The following is an 8543-nucleotide window of genomic DNA, read 5'->3' as shown; positions in this document are numbered from 1 at the left end:
AAAGATGCCATTCAAGTGCTGTTTGCTTCCTGACTTAACCACAGACAAGGGACTGGATTCCTACTTGGCCTCCAGAGGCGAATTGTGATGTCCCTATCTCTTTCAGGAACACAGCCATTAGAAGTAGATTTCCTTTGATGAAATGCTACTGCTAATGGCTTTTCAGGGACACCCAGTCTTTGCTGTCAATTTGCTTTCCCCCCATGTCTTAGTTTATTTCTCTTTTCCTTTGCCCTGCTATCACATGACATTTCCTCTTCTCTAATGACTTGGCAGGAAGCTTTTGCAATCCTTTCAGTTCTGCAATTCTGATCAATAGAACTGTGTGTGCGGGGAGGCTGCAGCCACAGGCTGGGACGGACAGGACCTGGAAGCAGACCCAGCAAGCAGAATACGCCACTGCTCTTCAAAGTTTGGCATTGGAGAGATCACGCTGCATCCATTCGACTCTGGTAAGCAGGGACTAGCTTTCACTAGTGCTATTCATATGGAATTTGCATTCTAGCCTGAATTTCTTAGAATGGTTTACCTGGGTGAGATTGCTGTACCAAGCTGCCATGCTATTGTCTATCCTGTATTGGGGCAACATGGCAGTGGACTGGGAATCAAGGGACCAGAGCTCTGTTCCTAGCTTTGCCACTGGCTCGCTGGCTGATGTTGGGCAAGTGACTTCCCCGCTGTGTCTCAGTTCCCCTAGTATAAAATGGAACTAATGATGCACACCCTTGTTTGTCAAGTGATTGGAGCTCATTGAATGAACATGAAGTATCATTATCCTGGAGACAGAGGTATTGCCTTCGTTCCTGGCTTTGCCCATGCTCTTTCTGATTTTAGAGAATAACATAACAATGACTAAATGATGACCCTTCCCATATTGTTAGCCAATGGGTGGGGGAAGCCTGCCAGGGCACCTTTCATCCCAGTGGATCCCAGAGCATTTTATAGGCCACATCCACAGGAATCACTTCATCTATTGCTGAAATGCAGTCACCTCTGGCCTGAGCTCTTAGCAGCAGCATTACTTAAGAGTTTACAAGAAGAAGCAGAGAGAACGCTGTACCCCCACTAAAGCTGCTGGGGGAATTCTTGATAAACAGAACTAATTACCCAGGTTGGAATCTAGCCAAGACATCTGTAACAGGTGGCTTTGAGGGCTGGCCAGGGCTCTCAGCCTCCTATTTGGTTGAGGAGCCTCAGTCTTTAAAGCCAGTGGGGGCAGACGGACCCAGGCCCTCCCTCTCCACCAAGTCCCAGCCCAGAGCCCTGTGCATGTCAACCTCTGAACTGGAGGATTGGGGGGACGGACGGAGGGAGGGATAGCCCCAAGCAGGGAGTCAAAACGCACTGCCCTGGGCTATGTCCTACCAGTCTATTCAGTTTGGGGTGTGGCCCCTCTAGTCCAGTTTGCTTGGCGGCTTGCTGACCTCTCTTGGGTCTTGCGCAGCTCCTTTGGGCAGGGCAGCTGCAAGTTGGTTAGGGCAAGCCCCACAATGTCTCTGGGGTTGCTCACTCAGTTACCTGGGGTGCTGGGTACATAGGTCCCCTTCGCAGGCTCCCTTGTCTGGGAAGACAGTGCTCTCTCCCAGGTGGCTGCCTTGGCTGGTAGGCTAGAGCTCCTTCCCCTCAGGTAGGGACACAGGCGCCGGCTTTTTCCTTTGCCCAACCTCCACTCAGCCCCAGGCCCTGCCCCCACTGCACCCCTTACCCCAAGCCCCGACCCCACCTCTTCCCCACCTAGTTCCGCCCCCTCCCCCAAGCGCACCCCATCCCCACTTGTCCCCTTCCCCCCAGTGCCTCCTGCACGCCACAGAACAACTGATTGCGGCGGACGGGAGGCGCTGGGAGGGGAAGGAAGGCGTAAGCTGTCAGTGGGTGATAAGCAGCCGCAATTTTTTTTCCAGGACTGGAGCACCCACGGAGTCGGTGCCTATGGGTAGGAAGGCAGCTAGCTCCTGCCTCTTCGCAGTCAGCCCTGAACTGAGCCAGTCTCTGACCTTTTCTCCCCTCTCCAGGCCTGGCACTGTTTGCAGGGATAGCAGGGCGGGGCTAGCTGGGCCCAAAGGCTCTCCTTAACCCCTGCTGTTCTGACTGGCATCACAACACTGGAATTCATACCCAGATTGAAAAGTGCCATGGGATCTTTAATGATCACAAGCAATTAGTGCTTCATTTTATATCTCATTCTAGTATCAGGGCCCTCAGCAGAATAGTGCCCCAACATCATCCTCAGCCATTAGTGCAGTCAGAGAAGAGTCTGACCTCTGGAGTGAAATCACCCCTTCCCAGCTCTGCTCAGCAGGCCAGAGGGACTTAGTGGATCATGTGTACATCAGCTGGGTCACTTTCAGCACATTATACCAGGACCTGCAGAACATGTTGTGCTGAGAGATGAGTATGCACTGGACACATTGTGCTGGGACAGCTCTTCACTGGGCCAGGACACACACCCAGGCTGAGATCCACTGGCCCTGCCATCGCTGGGATGGGAGTGTTGGACATGTTCCATCAGGACAGGTACTCTTGGGGCTGGAATATGTGAGGCATATTTCCCCAGGACACATAAGTATGTGTAGCACTTAACATGCTTTACGGATGGGGAAACTAACGGAGACACAGAGAGATGCAGTGATTTTTCCTAAGTCACACAGTGAGTCAAGGGCAGAGCTGGGAATGGAATCCCAGTTTCCACTCCCAACCTGGTGCCCAATCCAAGTCTAAATCACACTGAGTGGAGATAGGCACGTGATGAGCTAGATATACCTGTTCAGTCTGGGACACAGCCTGATGTGGTCAGACCCTCCAGTGCGCTGTGTCACGCTGGTGCAAAGGTTACTATGGCACAAACCCCTCCTGGCAAAGGGTGTATCCCCAGAGTTCCCTCTTGCCCAGTGGATCTCTGACTGCTGGGCAATATTGTAAGTTAGAGCAGCCTTCAGGCTGGAGTTGGGACTGGGACCAGGATGGCCCCTGGATATGGGGAACACAATGGTAATTTAAAGCTACTTTCTTAACTTGACTTCCTAAGCTGCACTAAATGCCTTGGTTGCAGCAGCCGAAGATCTGTCCATTTATGCTGGGATGCACACTTGGTGAGCCAGGATGGCCTGAATATGCGGCACTCACTGGGCTGCAATGCTCATTCCCTGGGCTAGGCCTACAGGATGTGTGGGGAGACGGGAACATGGTTATTGCATTAAATAGGCAGAGAAATCCTGTCTGTTAGGGCAAGTGTGACGCACTAGGAGCGGGAAGCCTCTAGGAACTTGGTAACTAAATTCCTTTGCAGGCTGTACTCTCCCATATATTCTGTACTTCAGTGCATAATGCTGGCCTCCTTGGCACTGTGTAGAATTAATACAAAAGGTTTGTTGTACATTCAGCATCAACCTCCATTCACTGTTAATTGGAAGATGTTGCTGGTTTGACAGCCAGCAGCCTAAAGTCCCCTTTCTCAGTCACAGCATGGGCAGCTTCATGCACACGCTGACCGAGAGGGGTCACTTCCAGGAGAGAGTATAATTCAGTCTCCACAAGCCAATCCTAGGTTAGATGGATGGGTGGACAGAGAGAAGCAACTTCAAAGCCCCTGGTTGGTGCAAACAGAGATTTGATTGTATTTCCCCAAAGTGTGTATTCCAAATGATTCCTCTTGCCCCTTGCTTGAATAGTGACCTCTACCCCCACCGCACTGGGGAACGAAGGCCAGGAGGTGGCCTTGTTTGGAATGATTCCTGGATCTGATTTAAATTAGCACATGGTGACTCTGCCTGGACATCTCCAGGCTACTAAATATAGTGCAGCAGCCGCATGAGTGAATCTCTGGGTGCAGCAGACAGGTTGGATTGGAACAAAGCCACAAAAAGGCTCCTTTACTGAACAGGGTGGGGAGGACCAGGCTCAGAGGTTAACCAGCACTGAGAGGGGACATGATAGCAGTTTTCAGGTATCTAAAAGGGTGTCATAAGGAGGAGGGAGAAAACTTGTTCACCTTAGCCTCTGAGGATAGAACAAGAAGCAATGGGCTTAAACTGCAAGTCTAGGCTGGACATTAGGAAAAAGTTCCTAACTGTCAGGGTGGTTAAACACTGGAATAAATTGCCTAGGGAGGTTGTGGAATCTCCATCTCGGGAGATATTTAAGAGTAGGTTAGATAAATGTCTATCAGGGATGGTCTAGACAGTATTTGGTCCTGCCATGCGGGCAGGGGACTGGACTCGATGACCTCTCGAGGTCCCTTCCAGTCCTAGAATCTATGAATCTATGAACAGCATCACCTCAATCCAGAGCCCTCTGCACAGGCCAGGGCAGGAACACTGTGCTAGCTGTCAAGGCTGATGGACTCCTCCAGTAGCAACAGGTAAGTTTGGAGCAAACCTCTAGCTCTCTTTTAGCAACACCCCCCTCCGTGCTGCCAGGTGCTGCGGGGGTGATGCAGCCATGGCAGTATCTTCCCACTGCTCTCTCATGGCAGTCAATATAAGCGCTGTTTCAGTGCTGCTGCTGAGTGAGCAGCCTGACTGAGCAACAGCTGGCACCATGCAGCTTCTCTCTGCAGTTTCCCTCAGCAGGTCCCAGTCTCCCAGCCTACAAACTCTTCCTCAACTTGGATGTCTAGGAATTACCCCTTTCCCATTTGGGGCCCTCCCCCTCCCTGGCCAGGGGTCTTCTAGCAGAGACAGGCAAGTCGCTCTTGAGAGGTGCTCTATGGGCAAGGTGACATTGTGAGGAAAACAGGGGCATTTGTTTGTGTTTTCCACTCGGCTCCTGGCGAGGCGTTAGGGACAGATTACTTTCCTGTATGTTCTCTTCCATTGATAAGTCAGCAGAGACTCCAGAGGGCCTGTCCAGAGTGCGACTGTGCCCAAACTCCAAGCCCTGCTGTAGAAAGGCTCTGAACACACCCACTGCCACGGGCTGCTTGTCAGTAAACCTGCAATGGAATGGATCTATTTCATGGGGCATGCACACCACACTGCACCCTGGAGGGGGTGGGGGGAGAGGGCTGGGCACCACCACCAGGGGCTTTGATTATGCATTGGTTGGTTCAGCAGGCATCATAGCTCACAGCATGGGGGATATATTTATACAGTAAAGTCATGTTACAAGAAACTCAGCATCTGTCCCTATACAAACACATCCCTCCCTCAAAGAAATGGGTGAGCTCTTAGAGGTGGAGCTAACAGAGCTCACTGGGCCTACTGTCCCATATACTATATGTGATTAACTAATGATTCTGGTTTCTCTGTGTTTATGTGGCAATAGGTTGTTGCTTGGTCAACAGTAAAGGAGAAAAGAGAGGAAGTAACCTATGTGAGAAGGGACAGTGACGCACAATCAACCTGTGGAACTCCTTGCCAGAGGATGTTGTGAAGGCCAAGACCATAACAGGGTTCAAAAAAGAACTAGATAAATTCATGGAGGATAGGTCCATCAATGGCTATTAGCCAGGATGGGCAGGGATGGTGTCCCTAGCCTCTGTTTGCCAGAATCTGGGAATGAGCGACAGGGGATGGATCACTTGATGATTACCTGTTCTGTTCATTCCCTCCCTGGCACTGGCCACTGTCGGAAGACAGGATACTCGGCTAGATGGACCTTTGGTCTGACTCGGTAGGGCCATTCTTAGTTCTTATGTTCAGTGCAAGTCAGATAGGCCAGCAACAATTAAAGAGCAACTTCCTCACCACACAGCTCTGGGAAAGAGGCTGAGATTGGAGGGGCAGGTGGGGTAGGCAGATATGAGCTCGTAGGGTGACCAGCCATTCTGTATTTTAAAGAACATGGCTTATGTGGTGCCTAATGCCCTGTGATATGACCAGTGTCCAAGAAGGAGACTTTAGGAAACACATCTGATTTCCAGTAATAACCATGGAAATGCTCAGGTACTGTGATACCGACATAGGCTTTGTATCATGAGTAAAACACTTTCAGGATAAGCTCTGTCCCATACTTTACAGTTGGCTTTTTCAAATCCCTGGAAAGGCAGGATAAGGAAAGTGGTAGAATGAGTAGTTGGCTGTGGAACTAGAGAAGGGAGATTGGACCACAGAGCAAGTGGGCATAGGATGTAAGTGGGTATGAAACTGGAGTAATACTGAGAAGAGGAAGGAGCGGAGTGGGTGGGGGGCAGACAGCAGGGTGGGTGTCTGAGGTCGAAGAGTGAGAGGAGAGATCAGAGGGGTAAGTGGGCACAGAGGAATGCGGGAGAACTCCCGCAGTCAGAGGGGATATGAACTGAGAACAGACAGGTGGCTCTGGGGCTTGGCAGTGGCCCTACATGCTGTAATCACATGTTTTGTGTTCTTAGAATAAGAAGAAAAGAAGAGGACAGAAAATTTTCTGCCTTGGAAGAGTTGGGTCAGTGACACAATGTCCTCGAAGGGGGGAACTCCTTCACCCCTGAATGTCACCACCCTGTCCGCTGACACCTCATGCGGGGTGGATTCTGAGTTCAGATACCTCCTTTTCACCATCTTCTACAGCTTCATCTTCATTCTGGGCTTCATTGCCAATTGCTATGTGCTGTGGATTTTCTGCCACGTTTATGCTTGGAGGAAACTAAACGAAATCAAGATCTTCATGGTGAACCTGATAGTGGCTGACCTGCTGTTCCTAATCACACTGCCCCTGTGGATACTTTACTATCACCACAATGGAAACTGGATTATGCCTACATTCCTGTGTAACGTGGCCGGCTACTTGTTCTTTGTTAACACCTACTGCTCCATCGCCTTTTTGACAGTCATCACATACAACCGATTCCAGGCAGTGACCAAGCCCATCACAGCCGCTCAGTTCCCCACCAGGAGAAGGGGTATCTTCCTCTCCGCAGCTATCTGGGTGGTGATAATGAGCAGTGCTTTGTACTACCTCACTAGGGATGGAATTAATGAAATTAACCATGGCACCATCAAGCGGTGTTTTGAGGGCTATAACACCTCTACCTCTGACAACAATGTGCCCATCCTCGCCAGCCACGTTGTCATATTCATTATTTTTGTCTTCATTTTCCTGTTTATACTGGTGTGTAACTTGTTCATTATCAAGACACTGCTGACCAAGTCAGTGCAGCTGCAGAAGAGCACCCATGTCAAGCAGAGGGCATTCAGGATGGTGTGCACTGTCCTGGCTGTATTCATCATATGCTTTGTACCTCACCATCTTGTTGGACTCCCCTGGACCCTGACGGTCCTAGAGCTGTGGCAGAAGGAAAACTGTCCCTTGCGCCAGCAGCTCAATGATGCCCATCAGGTGACGCTATGCCTCCTGAGCACCAACTGCATGCTGGACCCTGTCATCTACTGCTTCCTCACCAAGAAGTTCAGGAAGCACCTTTCAGAGAATCTTAAAAGCATGAAAGGGAGTCGCAAGTGTTCCAGGCAAACCACTGAAACAGTGATCGAGGGCACAGTGCCCGTCAATGACCTCCCCACCACCCCCATGAGAAATGAATATAGCCCTATCTCCTACTGAGCAGGGCTGGGCCACTTGTGTCATCAGCTTCCTCCCACTAAGCCAGGAAGAGGAATTATGAGCATTCAATCCCTGTATCCACAAATGCAACCAGAGGAATAGGGAGCCAGCAGGGGCTGCAAAGAGGCACCTTCTGACACATACTGATGCTTCATGGGACACTAATCACAGCTCAGTTTGTTTTATTTTCTGTAAAGAAAAATACCATTGACCTTGTACAAGTCTTTCTCCCCCATCCCATCTCCTTGTGTGATCTGTCAGCACTTTAACATGGGAAGGCAAGGGAATTGCCATGAGGCGAGCTCACCCTTATGAATGACAGAGATTCTATGGGATCTGATTCAAGTAACCAGCCTGGAGAGAAGGGGGGTCTGTGAAAGTCGATGAGTATTGGTGATGTGCTGGAAACCTCAGCCATAGCTCCCCCAATCCCTGGGATCCCTATGTATAGATTTTAAGGCCACCAGGGACCATTATCTAGTCTGACCTCCTGCATATCACTGGCTAGAGAATGTCACCTATTCCTAGACCCAGCCCAATAACTTCTGGTTGAGCTAGCACATATCTTTCAGAGAGACCGAATATCAACTGAAAACCTCCAAGTGACAGAGGATGATTGCCAGCATAGGAGTTAAGATAGCAAATGAATTTAATGCTTCTTCATCATAGCTTTTATTTATTATAGATGGGATTATAAAGAGGGAGTGGCTATTGTCCCTAAGCTTGTGCTGCTGGAAACAAAGAAATGTAGCTGGTTGCTTATTTGAAGACTGTTTTCTGGTATTTTATCATTAATAAACTAACAGCTTGTGGCCACACCCCAGGGCACCCTCCAAACCACTCAACTGATGCCGTGGTGTTAAGTCCAGTGCAAAAATGTCAAGGGTTTTAAGCTCAGGCATTCAGTCCAGGGTGAAATGGACCCTGCTCCAAACAGTGCTGGCGGCAGACAATTTGGGCCCACAGAAAGCTCGCTATCCTGAGGGTGCCAGGCTTGGTTACAGAGCAGAAGACACTCAAGGCTCCTTGTCTAACCCTGAGTTGCTCAATACTAAACTTCCTTGAAGCAC

General features: G+C 49.9%; 1 protein-coding gene across 1 annotated transcript; it reads left to right on the top strand.

Annotated features, from left to right (window-relative positions):
* Positions 1 to 310: 310 nt before the first annotated feature.
* PTAFR (platelet activating factor receptor) lies at positions 311 to 8263 on the top strand. Its single transcript, XM_065421758.1, has 2 exons — positions 311 to 452; positions 6308 to 8263. The coding sequence occupies exon 2, from the start codon at positions 6370 to 6372 to the stop codon at positions 7471 to 7473; it is 1104 nt and encodes a 367-aa protein (XP_065277830.1). The 5' UTR covers positions 311 to 452; positions 6308 to 6369; the 3' UTR covers positions 7474 to 8263.
* Positions 8264 to 8543: the final 280 nt, after the last annotated feature.

The sequence above is a fragment of the Emys orbicularis genome, chromosome 23, assembly GCF_028017835.1.
Source record: "Emys orbicularis isolate rEmyOrb1 chromosome 23, rEmyOrb1.hap1, whole genome shotgun sequence".
In the NCBI taxonomy this organism is placed as follows: Eukaryota; Metazoa; Chordata; order Testudines; family Emydidae; genus Emys; species Emys orbicularis.
The sequence above is the reverse complement of the archived record's forward strand: the minus strand, read 5'-3'. Positions and strand labels throughout refer to the sequence as shown.

Coding starts and splice junctions, on each gene's coding strand:
- PTAFR (XM_065421758.1), top strand. CDS start 6,370: ATGTCCTCGAAGGGGGGAACTCCTTCACCCCTGAATGTCACCACCCTG.